General features: G+C 36.1%; 1 protein-coding gene across 2 annotated transcripts in view; it reads right to left on the bottom strand.

Moving 5' to 3' along the window:
• The window catches only part of USH2A (usherin), a 368,965-nt gene that overhangs the window by 222,692 nt on the left and 125,745 nt on the right, over positions 1-20,528 (bottom strand). Inside the window, exons 21-28 of one of the 2 annotated variants that reach the window (XM_033513296.1) lie at positions 18,466-18,596; positions 12,754-12,880; positions 12,267-12,372; positions 10,782-10,960; positions 10,155-10,285; positions 4,001-4,274; positions 838-1,041; positions 633-713 (exon numbers count right to left, since the gene is read on the bottom strand). In XM_033513296.1, the coding sequence (XP_033369187.1) occupies positions 633-713; positions 838-1,041; positions 4,001-4,274; positions 10,155-10,285; positions 10,782-10,960; positions 12,267-12,372; positions 12,754-12,880; positions 18,466-18,596 (1,233 nt within the window). Of the gene's footprint in view, positions 1-632; positions 714-837; positions 1,042-4,000; positions 4,275-10,154; positions 10,286-10,781; positions 10,971-12,266; positions 12,373-12,753; positions 12,881-18,465; positions 18,597-20,528 lie in introns of both variants that reach the window. The other variant, XM_033513295.1, reaches the window with a different exon arrangement.

Genomic DNA, 20,528 nt, shown 5'->3' with positions numbered 1-20,528 from the left:
CTGAGCAGCACACCCACGTGTAGGTCATTTAAAAAAACAACTTTCACAGGATCACCTTGTCCCTAGCAAATACATGGCCTCTTCTTTTCCACAGCTTGTGCTTGCTATCCCAGTATCACCTTTCTCTACACTGATTTTGTAGCACTAAGTTATATGTAAGAAAATATTGATTTACTTCAGCCTACTCATGTAACATGATGTTAGATGTGTACATATGAACACAAATAGATGGTTAAGCTTACTCAGTTAACGCAGTTCAATCCTTTACTGTCCTTAATTACATAAACTAATACATATTTGGAAAATACCTTGACTTATAAGAAGAAAATACTTGCCTGAACACTTTACACTGTAAAGTGACTGTAATCTGGTACCTGTTTGAAGCATTAAGCAGTTTCACCCCCTCAGAATCATTTTGCAAGATTCACTAATCAAAATTGTTTTGGTTGGATTATCTCCACAGAATGAGTCAAGTTGGAAGGGAACACATTGGGTCCAACCTCCCTGCTCAAGCAGGGTTATCCTAGAGCACAGGGCACGGGATTGTATCCAGACACTTCTTGAACACCTTCACCCTGACATTAAATAGCTTATGAAAAATAAGAACAAGTAAACCTTAAAATTATATTTACCTGATTCTCTTGTTCGAACGTGGGTCCACGCACTAGACACTGATCCTCCTTCATTTAAGGCAACCACCCTATAGAGATATTCTTCAAAGGACATTGAGAAGAACAGAGGAGGTAAAAGATTAAAAAAAAAATTCTGAACACAGTAACACACTAGTGAAGAATGGAATGAAAACGATGTATTTTATTTAAGGAACCAATGCGCTACCTGTAAATGGTTGTAGAGCACTCTCATAAACACTCTGCTCTTTTCCTCGGTACACAAGGATGGAGTCATTTCCCCTGCAGTTAACAGCACTGTCAGTTGATAGGCATCCATCCAGATTGACTCTGACAGCACTGCTGGACACAGATGCCAAGTTAACGACAGCACCTCGTGTAAATTTAACATCCTTCATGCAACCACCGAAACCTAGCAAACAGTAAGGGATTAGTACCACATAAAGAGCTTCAGTCATTAAGAAACACTTCTGTTCCTTTCAATTCTATATTTTCAACATTAAAGACTGTAATGGAAATATGTTGACTTCCAACATGACATTCTGTCTCCACTTTCAAGATACAAAGGTGGCAAATTCCTGCCTTACTGATCTACACTTTCACTGTTAGCAGTTCTGTCCCACAAGGAAATACCTTTCCTTTTTCTCTTTCATCACTCCTCACTTTGAAATTATTACCATGAAAGTGATTCTCTGACTTTTAAAATCAGCTCTCTGCTTGCTACTATTTTGTTAAATATACATACTTCCTCAAATGGAAAAGAACATCTAGATTAAAATTACAATTAACTTCAGGAGATCAGATGGAGGCATATCAGTTTTGTCTAACAGGGACATAACTCATGTGTTGTTTACAAACATACTCCAGAAACGTAACCCAAAAAACTTCTTTATGATAAAAAAATTAAGAAGTTTCATTTTATATTTATGTCTATATATCCATATATTTCTGTGTATGTGTGACATTCCTATCGAAAGTACAAATATGTTAAATCAGTTACTTGCAGTTACAACACAGCTACAAAAATCAGAATGTAGTTATTAAAACTTTTATATTTACTAAAAATTAATAAATTTATATAAGATGGGTCTCAAATCTGAGTAGTGGTTGGTGCTTAACACAAAACCAAAGTAAATAGCAACCAAACTGAAGACTTCAATTAATTTAAGAATTAACTTTGTAAATTTAAAATCCACCCCTCACAGATCAGTGCTTCTCTTTAGCTTTGTGAAAGCTAATGTATTTGTATCTTATTTGTATCTTATTTATATCTTATGTACTTTTATTGCATTTATTACAGCAAGATGACAGATCAGAACAGTATGTGTCCTTAGCCACCTGAACTGAGAATTTAATGTCCATATACAGTTCATGAAAAAAGGGGTACTGAAGGTGGACATCCATTTTGAATCATCCTCTATAACACTTTCTCTCTCCCCAAGGAATTTGGCCAAACTGCTCCTTAAAATGAATACATCCAACTTTAAGTTCAACTCCTAGTCCACAGTGACAGCTCAGTTTTTTAGTCTGTGACAAAGGAAAGAATTAGTCCCAGTCTACCCAGGCATCCTAATCATAAGATAAAATTAAGTTGTGTTTGATTTGCAGTGAGATGCATTCTCTACAATCTATTTTAACACATAATTTCTAGTATCTTTTTAGCCACATTTATCATTATTTGAATATTTCTCACTGACATGAGCCAAGCAATCCTGTCTATTCTCAATTAACTGCAGATAGTACAAATTTTCACAAACATTCCTTCCATGTAGCTTCCATTTGAACCTCTCAAGAGGCCACGTGATGGGTCATGCAAGGGCTTGCAGACTCCAGCTAAAACTTCTTCAAGTTGTAACTCACATAGAGGTGAGGCAGGAGGAGAATAATATTTATCACTTATTTGCTGAGAGTAAAACAACATTCTTTATTAAAAAATTAACTACCAAGCAGCCATAGATTGAGAAAATATTTTCTAAATATTTATTAAATGGGAAGATCTCCATATTCTATTATCTTAGCACTACATCATTGTAGTCCTAAATAAAAAGTATGTTTTAAGCTATAATATCTAATCTTGCACACCTGAACCTACATTTAGGAGTACATAAGATATTATTTATCTTCATACACTCTAAATATAAATTCACAGCCACTCTCTTATTTTGTTGCATGCTGAGGAGGTTTGGTGGGAAAGAAATATTTATTGATGTCCCTTGATATGCAGTTCAGACATTCATTTTATATGTAATTTTGCCCTAGATTCTTTGTTCACAGATCTCCTTGCTGCAGGAGTTGTGAATGCATCCACTCACAAGGCTACACCATCTGCTACAGGACAACATTGACAGGGTATGACTGGCCAGCTCTTTTGGGCCATAAATATTATGCACACAGAACCTGAAGGAAGACTACATTATATGTGATACCTAGAGTTGGAGGAGCACTTAGAAAAATATTCTTGAACCATTCTATAGCCACAAAAACAAAAGGCTCCAATACAGCTCACTTGAATGTGCACATTCAGTGTGAGTTCATGCAGTTACAGCCACTTACTGGATTCCCTACTCCTCACTTACTGATACACATTTGTCCACAGTAGCTGAAAAATACCCCATGACTGATGAACAGTTTCACAAGTACTGAAAAAACACACCCAAACAGAGCCAGTTTAGTAGACACTTTTGGACTAGGCTTCATACAATAGATCCTTTTGTGGAGGCCATTAGTATAAGGATACAATTAATGCTTCTCTCTTTTCCCTAAAAATTTGACCTGTTCCAGAATAGAAAGGTCACAGTGATGGCTAAATATATGATCATCTTCCTTCCATCTGATAATGAAGAAAACATCACAGCAATTACAGCCAAATTCCAAATTCAGGTGTTTATACTCAGCTTTTTAGATCAGAATCAGTATTGCCTGAAACAGACTAACAAACTCTCAGCTGCTCTTCCATGGGGCAGCATCCCCCAGCATCATTACACTGATTTAAGCTATGTTTACTGTCTCCCACTGGTTTTGTATTCCAGATCTGTGAGTGACAGAAGTTTATCAAGTAAAACATGTTTCTGTAAACTGACGTTCTCTGATGAAGATCTGAGATCACCTGGTTGTGCATCTCACTTTACCACTTCCTACACTCCAGGTCCTCTCTTATCAGACTGTCTCAGGTATCACTGGAAGAATTTTTATAGCACTACAAAAGGATCAGGTCTAAGTAAAGCTAGATGGGTAGGGATGGTAGAGTCACAATGGGTGGGAGGAAAAATTCATGTTGCACATCCATTAATTTAGACTATCAGCAGAAGAATGTCCACCTAGTGCATGACACCAGTTTTCAAAAACGTATGTTCTTCTTGGTGTCATCTTACCTTGTTCTAACCCCAATTCTCTATAAAAACTCTGAATGGCAGGTGGGATTCCTCCTATGTAGACAGGTGAGTTTACTTTCAGCTGCTGAACATGAGGTTCAAGCGCTTGCTCTCTCAGTTCATTCATAGTGGCTGAAATCACAGAGCCCTCCTTGTTCACGGTGACTTCATTCCACTTCCCATCACAATAAGACAGTCCCAGCCAGACGTCCACTTGGGTAAAGACCATGCCAGTTCTTAAGAATATGTTTAATAGTCCACTTTTCAGCTCAATCTATACATTTTAAAACAGAAAAAAAATATTTTGAAGGAGACATCAAACACACAACAATGAAAGAAAGTTTTTTTAAAAAACATAATTAAGGGAGTTATGAAAAAAGAATTTTTTATCTTCAGGTTAATACTGTTTACATATGACATGCTAAATACAGTTTATCAGTTAATTCAGAATGTAGGAAAATATATTTTGTTTTTTTTGACAACTGAATTTGGCACTAATGTATCTAAAAAGAAAAGACAATGAACAAGACTGTTTTGCTTTTTTTAAGAATGAGAAAACAGTACTTTATCTATCGATTCATTTTTTAGAGGAATGTAACAAGATAATAAGGAAATGAAATGTCAGACCTGATTAAGGTCTTTTTAATTGGCTGGTGAACTCAATTTCAAATTTTTCCAGCATACATTGATTCTTACATTCATACATTTCATCCTTATTCTTCTAAATCTTGTAAGAAAATAATTGGTTTTGTATGTGCTTTTTGAGATTAATGAGCCAATTCTCTAATAGAAATACATTTTACTTAAATGTTTCACTGCAGAAGTTTCCAAACACTTTACTGCAAGACTCTTTTTCCTAACTGACTCAAACACAAGTAGGCTGAGACTGTAAACTGGCATGTATACAACACTAAACACTTAGGGGATGAACTGGCGGTGGAAAAATATGAATATTTCACAAAAAGACATTACTTCTTCTATGCAAAAACCTTATGAAGTGAAATAAAAATTGCAGATTTAATATAAATTCTCATCACTATTATTGACAAACTGACATATTTAGTTTACTGATAATATTAATATTACAATGCTTGTAATTGGATTATATTTCCTTAACAGAAAATACAGGAAACACCCCAATTGATTAAAGAACTCAGGGCTTGAAGTGCCATGGGGAATGTGGGTCCTATTCCCCAGTGCACACTGATTTCTTGCTCCTGAGACAGAGGGATTTTCTGTTTCTTTGGGAACGTAATTTTTCCTATTTCCTTAAGTTCAGACCCATTTGCAGCTGAGGACTCTACAAGAGAGGTGAAGGACTGATCATGGCACCAATGCTGATGAGAACAGCTGGGAAAAGCAGACCATTGGACATATCGCTGCTTTTCTTTACTGGTGAGAATTAATATGGAGCACGCTGTGCTGGTGTGAAGAAAGCATTCCAGAGGCATTAGTACAGCAGCATGCCAGCAAACCTGCCAGACCTGGGAGCGAGAGAGAGGGCACAGTGCTTGACCCAGGGTCACTACTCAGCACAACCCTCCACCAATTTACTCATCTTGGCATAGTTTTAAAGCAGGCAGTGAATTATGCTTGTGCTTTTTGTGTTGACCTGGACTGACATTTGGAATGCCCAAGTGCAGCTAAAGATAGGTGACCACTGCTTAGCTTCAATTCTTCTGCATGGTGAAAAAAGAAAAATTGCAAAGTCCTGCATAGATCTGAGCACAGGTTTATGAAAACAACAGATAAATTGTTTGTCTTACACAGAATTTTGAGACCACTTTAAAAAAAAGTGTATTTTTAATCATCATGATTTTTAATCTCTCCTTGGAAAATACATTGTTACTTGAAAGCAAAAATGCATGACGACAATTATTATTCTTACAGGTATCTCAGTAGCAACCTCTCAACAGAATCAGATCTTTTATCACAGCCTTACACCTAAGCAGGTTTCAGTTTAATGCTTAAAAGCATGATTGCTTTTCAGAATTTGGGTTACAGAATTTCATTAATGCTTTTCTCTATGTACACAATTCTCATTTTCATCTACCTAAACATGTAAGGTTGGAACAAGGAAAGCCAAAGCTTAGCCTGAATCTGGAAGATAAGAACAGAAAGAAAGATTATTCCAGTTCTACTAGCAGGCTGTGGTACCTCTCTGAGATTGATACAGGGACCAACTCTGATTGAAAATGTTACTAATGACCTGGGCAGTAAGATGGGGTATACTCCCAGTGAGTTTGCAGCTGACAGGAAAGTGAGCTGCCATCATTTTCCTAGACATATAAATCTATAAAGCTTTGAAGAACAGCACTGAGTTGAAATGGATTACAAACTGAACACTGGCCACCAGTGCACTCTCGAAATGATGAGGACGAACAAGCACAGGTCTAGGTTAGGAAAAAAGTGGGCAGGGGTTCCAAGGAGATGATTCTTCCCCTCCAGTCATCATGTGTAAGAGCACATCTGGACTACTGTGTCCAGCTGTGGACACTGGTAAATGAAAGACACTGCAGCACACCAGAGTGAATCCCGTGGAGGGACACCAAGCTGGTTTGTGGTTGGACTACCTTGCATGAGAGTTGAAGCTGAAAGAACATGGTTTGTCCAGTCTTAGGAGCAAGTAGGAAGAGAACTTAACTGTTCCTCTGCCTTATGCAAGCATACAGGGAAGACAGGCCCAGACTTTTCTCAGAGGCACATTGTGAAAACAAGAAGCAGTAAGAGATCAGGGCAGGTTTCTCTGGGTGTTTTTACTTTTTTTCTTATGATGAGGATGGTCAAAGACTGGAACAGGCTATAGGATTTGGAAAGCTGTGGACTGTCCATCTGTAGGGAGATGCACACTACTCAAACTGAAAATGCCTGGAGCAACCTTATCAAACATAAGTTTGTCCTGCTTTTAGCAGAAATTTGGAAATTACTCCAAAAAGTCCCTTCAACTTAAATGATTTTGTGATTCTGTATTGCACTTCTCTGCAGGAGCCAATCCCTGTTTCATTCAATCTGCTTATAAACATATGATTTTGAAGACGAAAGGAATATCCAGACATAGCTCTGAGATAGGATAGGGGCTGCATTAGAGGCTGAATGACACTTTGCTAAACCTGCCATACAAAACAGTCTCAACCAATGTAGAACCAGAAGAATGATTATGGCTTTAGCTCCTTTGAATTGCAAAGTCTTCCTGAGATTCAGAAATATCAGCAGAGACAAACAATGGACTTCAAAAATCTTGTCAAGGACAGACAGTGTTTGAGCCCTTTGAAAGAAAAGGTACATGGCATTCTGCTGATGTGCAGCCAATCATTTCAGTTCAAAATCTAGCCCAGTTCAGACCTGCCAGCCAGAGAGCAGAGGCCCAAACACAGACACCTCAAAAGCCTCCTCACAGTCAGTCACTCTAATGTAAAGGAAATGCGAATCTCATCCTGACATCTAACAGAGAGAAATTACTGGTAACCAGCAGGAATATCACCCTCACAAGTCTCAAGTGAGCACCAGTCAGTTCTTTGCTAGATTTTCCAATTTGAGTTCTCTAAATTTCACATCCCTCCTTAGCTGCATCACAAGTAACACTTTCATCTTGCATACTTGTTATTTTACTTCATGCAGCTATTGAAAAGTGCAACTCTTTGGATAAAGTTCTTGCAGGACTTTTTTCTTAGCTGCAGCTTCGCAGGACCAAATCATCAGCTACAATGTCTCAAGGGCCAGCTGCCAGCATTGCATAGAAATCTGATAGTGCTTTTGCTACTGTTGAAGTTGTCAGCATCAAAATCAGTCACGCAAACCTGATCAGCAGTCGCAAAACCTTTTCATCACATAAAATTATGAGGAATTACATGCCAGACTGAGAACTAGTGATTCATACTAGTATAGCTGGTCACAGTTTGCTTGTAATTATTATGCCTGGATCTAAAGATAATCAGATTGACCCCGCTGGTTTGAGTTAATTCTCAGGGCATGGAAGTCATGGAAGAAGTGACCTTTATGCACAGCACCTCTCCAGGACATCATTTTGTTCTTGGGCAGAAGATGAGAAAGAGCCTTTGGCTGTTTGGTAGCAGTCCAGCTGTGTGTGTAGCTGTAGTCATTCCCAAACTGTAAAGCTAATAAGAGAGCTGTGACCTATGCAAAGGAAAGGGTCAGGGAATACCTGCACTCGGGATAAGTGGTATAGCTCATAATCTGTTTTGCTGCGCAAGTGTCTCCTGACCAAAGCTCCTAACAAAGACATCGTAGCTCATGCGCAACAAGCTACACCCCTCATTTTCACTTTCTATTAACCTCTTTTTGTGAGATCAAGTGTACAGAAAAGCCTTCTGTCATCATTATCTACACACAAAACACAAAGCTGAGAGACTTGGAAAAGCATGCCAACTCATCATATCTAAAATTCCTTGTCTTAAGGCTATGGAGATGTTGAGGTCGTGATTAAAGTGAGATAAAAGAAATTTACCTGACTTAGGACAAATGCTAAGAAAATTATGCAATTTACAGAGCTAAAAAATATTATAAATAAAAAACTGAAAAAATATGGACATTTGAAAATACAAGGTAATTATTTTGTCTAACTACTTTGTGCTTTTGACTCCACCTTCAATCTAGTGATTCCCCTGTCTTCCTTTATAGTCAGAATCTATTTTCTCATATTTCAGGTAGTCTTACACAGAGCAAAAGAGAGGGAACAAGACTCACCTACTACCAGAACCTCCAAAAGAACCCTGTAAATACTCTTCACGTAAATAATGCCCCTGTGCTGCAAATTACACACATGCAACTCTTTTTTAGGGTGGGACAGTAGCATACATCTTATGTTATCAGCCTATGATCTTAGTCATTACTTAAGGGCAAAATTAAAGTAGTAACTGTAATTAGCAAGACTTGCTATAGGAAGTCATGATAATTTTTTAACTAAGGCTGCTTTAAAAAGAAACAATCAGGTCTGGTAGAATTCAAAACCCAGGAAAAAATTGTCTGCTGAAAAAGCCAGTAGTATAAAAAGTAAATATGGAGTAAGTTATAATTGACCTGAAAAGGAGAAAAATATATTTATATGGTTTAGGTCAGAAGTTTAAAAGAGAAGGCCCATTAGATATAATGCCACACAATAAAACAGGTTGTGACATGACAGCCATTAGCAAAACAGCTGCATAATAAGAAATAAATAAATTAAATTCAGTAAAAGTGCAGAAAGAGCAGATTGGGCTATAAAGAATAACAATGATCTCAAAAATCTCTAAAAATAAATTATTGCTTCCTGGACCAACCAAGAAAAAAAGGTTTTTTCCATATAATCCTTCGTAATATCAACTAGCTGGTGCAAGTACTAACTATATTTGACCCTCTAAGCATTGGTGACCACGGTCTAATTACACTCAAAATTCTTGGGAAAGAAAAGTATGAAAATCCAGAGACACGTAGGTAATAAAAGAATTTGAAAAACAAAACTGTACACATTAAAGCTTAAACAAAATATTGGAAATTATAGAACTACAAATAATTCTGAGCATAAGCAGTCTTATTTAATGGACACCAAAAGGAAAGTTCATAGACACTACCCCACAAATCTGCCTAATACAGGATTTGTGCAGCTTCCTCTGTGGTATTGGGAAAATGGTGACAGAGATGAGATGGTATTAAGCTGGAACTAACTAACTTCTATCTGCTTCAAATCAAAAGGAAAAAAAATTATGGAATATAAAAATAAACATATACCTTATAGAGAAAGCTTTATTAGTAGACCAGACAATTTCTATAATGACCTTTTTGATTTACAATTTAAAGGATTTTGTTTTAGTATGAAAACTCAAAAAATGGGTAAACTCTGCTTTCCTAGAAATCAAGTGAAAACTTTTAATACATGTCTTCTATTTTCTTTTCTGATTACTTCTAATCCAGTTAGGACAACAATTCTGCTTTTCATATATTGACATATTTTTTATTTATGACATAAATAACAGTAGCAACTTAGCACTTAGCAGCTGTTCAAGTATTTTTGCTCCATTATAATGTGCTGTGCAAAGCATTTCAAAACTAGTAAAACATGAAAATAACTTACAGTTTGAAATTTCAGTGCTAGTTTGGTTTTTGTGGAAAAAACTTACAGCTCATATCTGAATATAGTTAACTGTATTTTTGAACTTACTGCAAGATAATCTGGGCCATCTTTATTGTAAACAAACAAAAGTAGTCCATTCAGTTGATCTGTTCTGAATTTGAATGAGATCTCAAATTCCAGTCCACCACTGAAAACACCCGAATGCAACTCCAGGAACCCTTGAAAGAAGGTGAATGCATACACAAGTTACTCAAATATATAAATAGCTTCAAGAAATCAAAAGTAATAAGAGACACTTTCTACTGTGACATAAAAAAACTCAGGTTTAAAGATTATAGTTCACAACTTTATCACTCAGCTTTGAGGACAGTTATCAATAATGTACTGCAAGAAACCAAACCAGTACAATATCCTAATTTTTTTACCTGCCTTTTCTTTTGTTGATACCTTATAGGCATCTTTTATGTTCTTACAAAAGTGAAAATTCCCCTTTGACCCACACATCAAATCTGCATATAGTTACAGGAGGTCTACCTGCAATTCCTCTTTCACGCAGCAACCTTCTGTCAACGGAGAGACACAATTTTAAACCCACAAAAATAATCCCATATAGCTAAAGCTGCCTTGAAAAGCACATCACTGCAATACTTTTGATACAATCACCTTCTCTGTTTCAGGAATATATTTGGATAGAGCAACAGTACAGCAAACTACCTCTGCCAAGAAAATGTGCTCCTTTTGAGAGTCCAATGGGGCATCCTTCCCAAACATGATAGACATTGTTTTGTTCTTCAGCGTTCTGCCAGTTCAAAGATTCCCAGTTTTCATCAGGAGTATGCACTTTTTTCAAAAATACATCACTGAGACAGCCCACAAATCCTTTCTGGACTATCCTCTTCATCCCTGCAAAAAAGGAAAATATTTTTTTTAAGTCAATCATCTGAAACTAAAGAGAGGAATTAATTTATATGTTTTATACATTCTGTCCCTATCATATATGCCCAAGTGTGCAAAGAACACCAGCCACCAATCATTTCATAAAGCTGGCCTCCAAGCTAAATCCAGATTTCTGAACGGATCTAATCACCAAAGACAGTGTCTACTACTGTGTAGCTGAAAAATATTAAACTTCTTTGAGATTTTGCATACAGGTACTTTCAAATTAACAGCATAAATCTACTCTATTAAGATCCAAAAAACTTTTCCTTAACCAAAACCATAATTCTGAAGAAAGGCATGGATGCGTTGAGTAGGAAGAGATAGTGTTGCAAAAGATAAGGCACAGAAATATATTCAGTAGCTTCATCAGGAAGTTTTTCTTTCCTTGTTTGTATAAAACAAAACCCAAAACAATGATACATAGCTGCTATCCCTTTTTGTTTACTGGGGGCAAAAATTTAAAGCAGGTTTTATAGGTGCCCTTCCCTTAAACAGTATTTTATAGTCAGTCTCATTTTCAATATCTAGATGAGGTTTTTGTGAAAGGCATCCTGGATTACTTTGTAAACCAACCTTTTAGAAGAACCCACATATGTATTTCTGGTTTTAGTGCAGTGAAATAAAGAAGAAGTTGAACTCTAGTGTACCCCACATCAAGTAACCAAACAGATTTCATGTCAGAGGTGGAAACATGAACTCAATAAACAATTTGGATTTCAGATTAGCATGAAAAAACCAAAATTCTGGGTATGAATTCACTGAGAACTGTTGATTGTACTTGTGCAAACATTCACCTCTGTCACCTGATGCCAGTTTACACTTGGCACATATACTAAGTTTATGTACGAAAACTTACATTTATTGATTGTTCAAGAAGCCAGATATGATCCAGTTCCACACAAATTCTGTATTTTTAAAATACAGATATATTCATACACCTCTCAATGCAACAACCTCTGAAGGATACAAACTCACACCAAAAAAGGCCAGCATATTGTATCCCCGTGTCAAATTGGGACACATAACCATGTGCTTAAGCTAATAGTAACAATTTACATGGGTATTTTGGAATGAATTTAGGAATCTGTATGTAAAACATACCCATGCATTTCACACTCATACTAAATCTGTGTAGAAAATTCATTAAAATGTACACAGACCACATAAGATGCTTTAACATTGATGAAATCAGCTATACAGAAATCTCAGTCTAACCCGAAAGATAAAATTTGAGAAACTGTACAGGCTCATTTATCATACTTACCTTCATCTTTTCTTACAATTGTATAACCCTGTGGAAGTCCTCCAACAAAAACTCCTGTGTTCTCTCCAATAATGGTACTGCCACTAGTTGCTAAGGAAGAACCTGAACAAAATTGTTCATTATTCACATATTCAGTGCTTTCAACAGATTTTCAAATCAATAACAAAATACTGGTATTTTATAAAGAGGCTAATGTGACACAATAGCCTATCACTTTCCTAAAATATATCCAGGAAATATTTACAGCTCTATTTTACAACAGGAGATTAATGCAATTATAGATTCACAAGCACAAGAAGAGACTTAGTATTCAATTATCAAAGATTCACAGTGGAGAGATCCCTCAGATGAACAGACAAACCAGTAATGACAAAACAGTCAGAAAATTGAGCGAATTTTTACTGTATGGGTGAACACAGGTAGTGAAAAAGCAAGTGAGCAATACCCTTTTTAATACCAAAGTTATTTAAATGAATTGATTACCTGTGTACTGCCCATCCACTGTGATGTTTCCCAGAGCTTGAATTCTTGTAGCAATTATTTGGTGCCAACTGTTATCATTATACACTTTTCCACCATCATTAGTTGGAGTGACTGCTACTGCAGATCCCTTTTTATTAACAGAAGAATATGATTTAGAATATTTTCAAGGTAACTTTAGAATAATATCTTACTCTTTTATGACAAATTATAGCATACAACATCTAAAAATAAAGACAGCAGTCCTATGTTTAACTTCCTTTGGACTGCTGAATGATATTTAGAATGTTTAGAATGATGTTTGTTTAACCATCTAAATTTAACGACTAAATTTGACCTTCTCAAATAATAAATAAAGGATCAAGGATCCAGGATCCAGTTCTGTGCCTATTAAAAATAAAAAATCCTGTGTAGTTCCCCTGATAAGGACAAAGATGAGGCACAAACTATTGAGGGTCATGTCACTCAGATTTTTGATATTTTATTCTTTTTTTTTATTATTATGTCTCTATTTAAGTACTCCAAGGATTGCTGTGGCTGTGAAGTTTGATGGCCATGGCTCAGTGTGCCATCCATGGAGAGCAGGTGCATATCAGGATTGTTAATTGCAGCACCTGTCCACATGAAGGGATCCAAAAAAGGGCCCATGTGTAGCACAGTAGATGCATGTTCTCTCCATGTTTACCTGGTATCAAAAGGACTAAAATAACCCCAAAAGGTAGTTACTGCAGTTGCTTCTATGGTGCAAGGGATGCTTGTAAAAATGTATTTAAATTTAATGAGGATTTTTACCTGGTTTTAATAAAAGAAAAAAATATGACACGCAGGGTGAATTTAAGGACATCTATCACAAATACAGAGAAATCTTTTCTGAATTTCTAAGAGGAGTGTAATAGATGAAATTACCAAACTAAATCTCAAGAATGTAAAGAACTGAACAAAATATCACATAAATTAATATAATGATGTAATAAAAATAAAATTAATATATTTCAATAATTTTCTTGATATTTATATCCAAACAATCATCTTACTTCTAGTATGTCTCATAATAGTGCCTCAGGACTTTATATCATTCTTGAACTATCTGGGAACTCAAAATTATTCTGCTGAATTCACAAAATAGAATTGTCCTGTACAGCAGGCAACTACTGATCAAAAAATATTTTTTTATATAGCTACTGTGCTTTTATCAAAGAATCTCAACCACTGCAGTTACTTTATGGCTTCAGAAACCAATTTCCAAAAAGTACATAAATGAAAAATTTGGTTCCTTATAATTTGGGGACCCAGCTGGTAACTTTGCAGTAGCTAGCCAGAAAATTTTTTTCCAGATCTTCTAGTATTCTTTTTTGGTCCAAGGATGTCAGAATTATGTACATGGAGAAAAGCTGTTGATAGAAACAACAAACCATTTTGATTAATACTAAAACCCTCTTTTTAAAATTTAGTATTCTGCCTTTGGTGATATTCATCCATTAGAAATTGCATTTTGGCACACAGACTTATGAACCCTGAATACATTTTAAATTTGGCATTGGGGACTGTCACTGTGTATCCTATGTACCAAAATAAATATGTGATGTGCACCTATATACAGAGATAAAGACAAAATTATTTCCTGTGAATATTTACAGCATGTTTCCAGCTCCATTCAGCCAACACACTGGTACTGAGGAAGTTTTGAGAGAAACCCCTTTGCCCCATAATAAGAATACAAAGCTATATATCCTTACATACTAATGGCATTTTTTCATATACTATTTTTTATTGTCTTCTCTCCTATTTCAACATTTTAATATTTTACAAACACACACATTTCATTATCATAGTTTAATAATTAAAACCAGAACTGGTGTCATGCCCAATTAATGTGCCCTGGTAGCATGCCCATTAGTTTTTCCATTAGTGAATTCAACAATACTAATGGGATTACTAGCATGGGATGCTAATTGGGCGTGACATAAGAAACTGGCTTACTTCTTAGCATACCCTTGCTAATGATGAAATTAATGAGCATTTTATTAAATGCTGTCTCATCAAAGTGTACTTAGTTAGCGTTAAAATTGTTACAAACGATGCTGCATTCTAAAGATCAGGTGCTTGAATAAGTGGTTCTTCGTATTATGTTTGGCGACAGTCTAGAGCATTAACAGTTTTATACATCAGAAACCACATTTACGTGTAACCAATTCAATCTGGGACCACACAAGCATATGTGCTAACCTGTGCTTAATTCTGGGGGGATGGAAAGGAGAAGACAAAAAAAGACAGTGTTAAGAGTTCAGCATGTGATGCACTGGAGAGGCCTCTTTACGCTTTTCCCACACTACCAGAGTCACTCTGGGATCACATTCAAACCGTCCGCTGAGAGGTGGCCTGTCACGGATTTTGGAAATCGCGTATTTCAAAATCTGGATTATTTTGCTATGTCATACAATATATCTTAATATTTGGTTGCTGTCAGTAATAACTGAGTAAATATATATGGTTCTGTCATGCTGATGTTTACATTGAAAATACAGAGAACCATCACAAATGTGAATCTTCAGAGATACTGTCTCAGGCGCCAAAGTTTGAGTGCAATACTTTTCCCAGTCAAGTTCTTTCAGTGTCCAAACTCCTAATCCTAAGAAAGTGAACAAGTACTGAAGTTTTGCAAGTGCCAAGGAGGAAGGCCTAGTTGGGACTCAGAGCCAGGTATTATCCATCTTTCTTTTTTTATGTAATAACAGCTCACCTGAAGACTGTGCCTAATACTTTGGCCTCATCATGACAAGAACCAACAAGGCAACAATTACAAGGAAAGTATCTGATATTCCTTCTTTCTGCTGTGAAATTTAGTAAATGGATCATCTTCAAAAATGGAAGAGCTGGATACAATTCCTTCCATCCTGTGAGAAGAACCTCAATACTTTCTCAGACTGTCCTAATCCCTTAGGAAAAAAGGAGCTCCACATTGGACTTATATTTCCACTATTACTGATTTCATTTGGCATAAAATATTCAGTGCTTCCCTGGGAAAAAAAGAAATGACCTGTAGCCACTGGTTACCTGGAGTTGATTGTGTAATTTGGGTGTAGATGTAAAGACATCATGATAAGAAAAAATCCACAGACAGCTGAAGGTTTACAGACACTGAGTTTGGAGGAAGATCTATGGAAAAATTGGCTGTTCCAAAAAGACTAAGACATCTGTTTGCAAAAAAAGCTCATGCTTCCTGGACCATGAGTAGAAACCCACAAAGAATGGCAGTGAAACAATTAGGAAGGAAAAAAGAGCAGTTGCACAGCATAAAAGGGAGACAAAAGGGATGGTCAGACAACAGCCAGATGAATGGTGGTGTACATGGACCTCAGACAAGTATGAATGGACACGAAGAAAAGGATTTGAAATTAACACTTAGCGAAGGAAGAAGCGAGGCTGCTGAAGGCTCCCCACTAGGAGGACTTGGCAGGACTATCCCCAGAGCAGACACAACAAAGAGAAAACGCACTGGTGATCATGAGCAAAGATACAGCCCAGAATCCTGAAAGGGACTGAGGGTGCAAATAATTAACCTGCGACAGGTCACAGCTGGAAGGGAATACAGAATATTACACCACACTGCTACAGATAAAAAGCTGCAGAGACGCAATTGTCATCAAAAAGAACGTTTGCAATTTCTCAGAGAAGAGCACAAAGCAAGGGCCATAAATGTTTACTGTATATGCCATGACTATAATTAGAGACAACAATGCCTATAACCTGGATAAGACACCAAATCATGTCAAGAAGTAATTAAAGCATTTGCACACTAATGCAGACTGTGATGCACAAATGAAAGATCAAGAATTGCTGCTACAGTAAAAGCTATCTGACACTAGGATAGGAATAGCAAATCATGACAAAATGAAAAAAGAAACAAACTATGACAAAAATATAGAAACAAAGGTAATGACAGTAAGGTAGCACAGCATATTAGGGACACAGAAGACTGAAAACTTTTGATAACTGAATTTTCAGAGGTAAAATATTTTGAAAAGGTTTCTTTCTACACAAAACACTCTGATGTAGGCCACTGTACCCTACTTCTGAATCTGAGAATGTACAGGAATCTCTTCCACATTATTAATTAAAAATTAGAAAGCATTAGATTTCAAGACAGTAAATCAACTGTTAAGACCTACACTGTTCCTAGATACCTTGAATGACAGCCTTTTTTTTTCTCTAAACAGCAATTGAAGCACTGAAGCAGCACCATCAGCTATTTTATAAGAGGAAACGCTATTGAAGTCATGATCCTAAAAATCAGCATGGAACAGAGTTGCCTGATTCAAATGAAACAAGAAGATAAACAAAGATACATTAATAAACAAGTAATCTGTTAAAATTCAAAACAGTAACTGTTGAAAATATTACATGAAGTGAGAAGCTTTGAGGGCTGAATGTGAGACCTGCTGGGGGTTTTTACAGTTAAAAGACAGGGGAAAAAGGGGGTGGGGGGGAAATTAAAGCCCCAAAGCAGCCATCTTTTCCCCTTCCTGTTCCCCAGATATTGTGGATCCAAACAAATAAAATATCTTCTACTTTAGAAGAAGCAAATATACAAGAAGGACTAGGAATACTATTTGAAGCATTAAAATGTCAATTGAAAGACATCCACTTCAATTATCCATCAAACAACAACAAAAAAATCTAAATGTACCTTGGAAGATCTTGCAAAGGAAATAAAACTTTCTTTTCAGTTAAAAGGGAGTATAGATGTAAGAGAGAAAACAGAGTTAGTCCCTGTTAAAATGTGGATGAGGACAACATTAACAACATTAAGCTTGGTCCCAAAAACTGAAGTACACAAGGAGATAAGATAAAACCTTAAGTGTGTAAATGCAGTAGAATTAATATAAATTTATATCTTGGGCTTGGAAGCAGATTTAGTATTTTCTAACATGGGGATCACATTTAAACCAGTCTGTGCAGTGCCTTGCTTCTTCGATAGGTGCTCCAAAGCTTAAGAGGATTTTCACTTCTGCACAACACCTCCACATGGTCACAGAGTGACTGTGGCAGAGCTCAGGAGGCAAAGGTTAACAGTGGTATAGAAAATCTGATAATTATTTACAATTTCTTGCATATTTATGAAATATAAGTGAGGCCATAATGTTTCTTAATTCCATAAGGAGATTCAGTTTTGGGGTGCACAGAAAACACAAAATACCCAAACAGAAATGCAACACGTGTGGCTTCATTTTTATTTTGTTGATACTTCCCTCATTTTCTATGGTTTTGCATAATGGTGACATGCTGATCTCTGTAGGAAAACACTTAGTCTCGAGATGGGAGGCTTAAAAAAATTGACTAACAATATATAAACTTAATAACTAATTAAAAACTTAGTTCTGCACAACTTTGAAATCTTGGTAATTTAAGCTGCAGTGCTGTTCAGTGGCACTGACAAAAAATCCAACCCATAAAAATGCAGCAAAAAGTCTTACATTGTGGCATACATAAAAATAAAAAGAGCAAAGATTTAGTATTTCAGTTTTTCTCTCCTCAAAATCTCTAGTTACCTAAGGGTTCTGAGAAGTTAGCTTGTATCAATTAAATTTAAAAAAAAGAAAAAACAAACAAACAAAAATGCAAAAACAAACATAAAATCAACCAAGGATAAGCATGTAAAAAGTACAAAGGTCAGTGATATAAACTATTTTTAAACAATCCTGTCTTTTGTTGTACCTGTGGATCAAAAAGAAAGTAAGGACGCCCACTCCTCAGCTGCAGTGCAATGTACTCCTCCTGATTGCCAGGTGAGGCAGAGAAAAACATCAAACCATCAGGCTCCTGGGTTCTAAATTTCACTTTAATACCTGGTTAGAAAAAAGCAAGTAGATGGTTAATGCCAAAAGTGGTTCTTGTAGGTTATAACAAAATTTACAAATAAAATATCATTTTAAAAACCCCAGCAGCATTGCAAAGCAAAACCATGGAAGTTCTGTTCACCTAAAACCCTTGCTAGACATTGGAGGAGAAATTTTACTAATCCAGACTGAGGCAGCCCTTGAGAGAAATTTCTGTGAGCCCTTATTCATCTGTAAAAAAAGACATGCAATTGTGATAATGTTGTCTAGTAACTTCTTTCTTAAGAAATTATCATTGGGATATTAGCATACTATTCTTATAGTTGACATTTAACATGTGGATTTTCACTTGTAACTTAACATTTCTATAGGTAAAGCAGAAATGAGGTTTCTGCATGCAAGGATTTGTATGAAGAATAGTAGGGGTTTGGTTTCAAAAGATACATGTATGTGTTCATTTGTATGTATATTCTTTTATAAACATTGTATCTAAGTGCACAAAGAACACCTGGAAAAGAAGTAGTTTAACAATAAAAAATGGAAATATGAATGGATGAACTAAGCTTAATTAAGAACCTTCCAGATCATTATCAATAGTCTTCCATTTAGTTTCTGATAAAATCCCTGTTTGTATGGTAGAGCCATGCCTTTCCTGCACCGAGTTTTTTGCAAAGGGAAATGAAAATGCAGTAATAGCAACACACACCTCTTCTATACACTTCAATTACATTTCTGTATAAGGTGCTTTTACAGAACAAAGTTACTGGGTTTTACCCAACTCTCTCAAATTATCCAGTATTTTCCCTATTATATCAGGCAGAAAGCAATAAGCGACTAAAGTTTTTATTGTAGACAGCACTTACATTAAAAAAAACTAAAACAAAATATTATTCTGACACACTTCCATATTAGATTATGCTTGTTAATTACCTATACCCAAAAAAATATCCTTTGGCCTCTCTACCAAATCACATACAATGTTTTCATGTAAATCACATGACGCAGTCCGTCACAGACACAAAACATTTGCAAGGCAATGAAAATCAGTCCTGTTATTAAAACACCTGCAAAAAGCAATTGCACAGAACTGTGTGTAAAAAACTCAACCAACAGTGTCCCTAGTTAAGGAAAAGCATAGATTTGCCTGGCTCAGAAATGAACACGTGCAATAACTGTGAGGTTCCAGGTACTTCCAGCTGCAGTATCTGCTGGAGAGGCTGAGACTGATGGCCTCTAATTCCAGCAGTGGGGAGCACAGTTAATTTAACAAGCTGCCAGTATTTTTATGAAGCTGCCAAAAGGCATTTCTGAGGACCAGAGGATCCCTCCTCACACCTAATTCAGATGGACAAACACAAACAAAATAATTGAGTTTCTGCAAAAACACCATTCTTGTATAATATTGTGTTAGAAAATATAAATTAAATGGTTCATAGCAGTAAAATTGCAGTAATTACAGAAGTTTTCAACTGTTATGCAGAAGCTTTCTTCTTCTTTGAGTATTGAAGAGTCCTGCTTGTAGAGTAGCTACAGCTTTATAGAAATTATTGGTGAGCCAGGAACAGCTACTTCCTTCCAAATTCATTTGTCACCTATTAAAGAACTGAAAAAAGGACTCTCTCTCTATATGTTCAAGGATTTTCTGAATTTCTCATGAGATAAGAAAGTTCAATATTAATAACGTCTCACATTTCTAGAAGTGACTACAAGAGATAAACCAAATATTAAGAAAACTTCCGCCCCATAGACAATATTTTCACTGTGTGATAAAAAACTTGTGAAATTAATATTTTTCAGAAGAACATAGTAATTCATGCTGGACCTCATGGTCAACACATAGCGTATGCACAAGCCCATTGTGACTTTTAGCAACTACATGCGTGCCATTTTTCTCTCCTATTGGCACTGAACACTGGAAACGGATTTACTTTACTTGGAATG

The sequence above is a fragment of the Parus major genome, chromosome 3 (genome assembly GCF_001522545.3).
Source record: "Parus major isolate Abel chromosome 3, Parus_major1.1, whole genome shotgun sequence".
Lineage (NCBI taxonomy): Eukaryota > Metazoa > Chordata > Aves > Passeriformes > Paridae > Parus > Parus major.
Note: the sequence above shows the minus strand (reverse complement) of the source record. Positions and strands in the feature narration are given on the sequence as shown.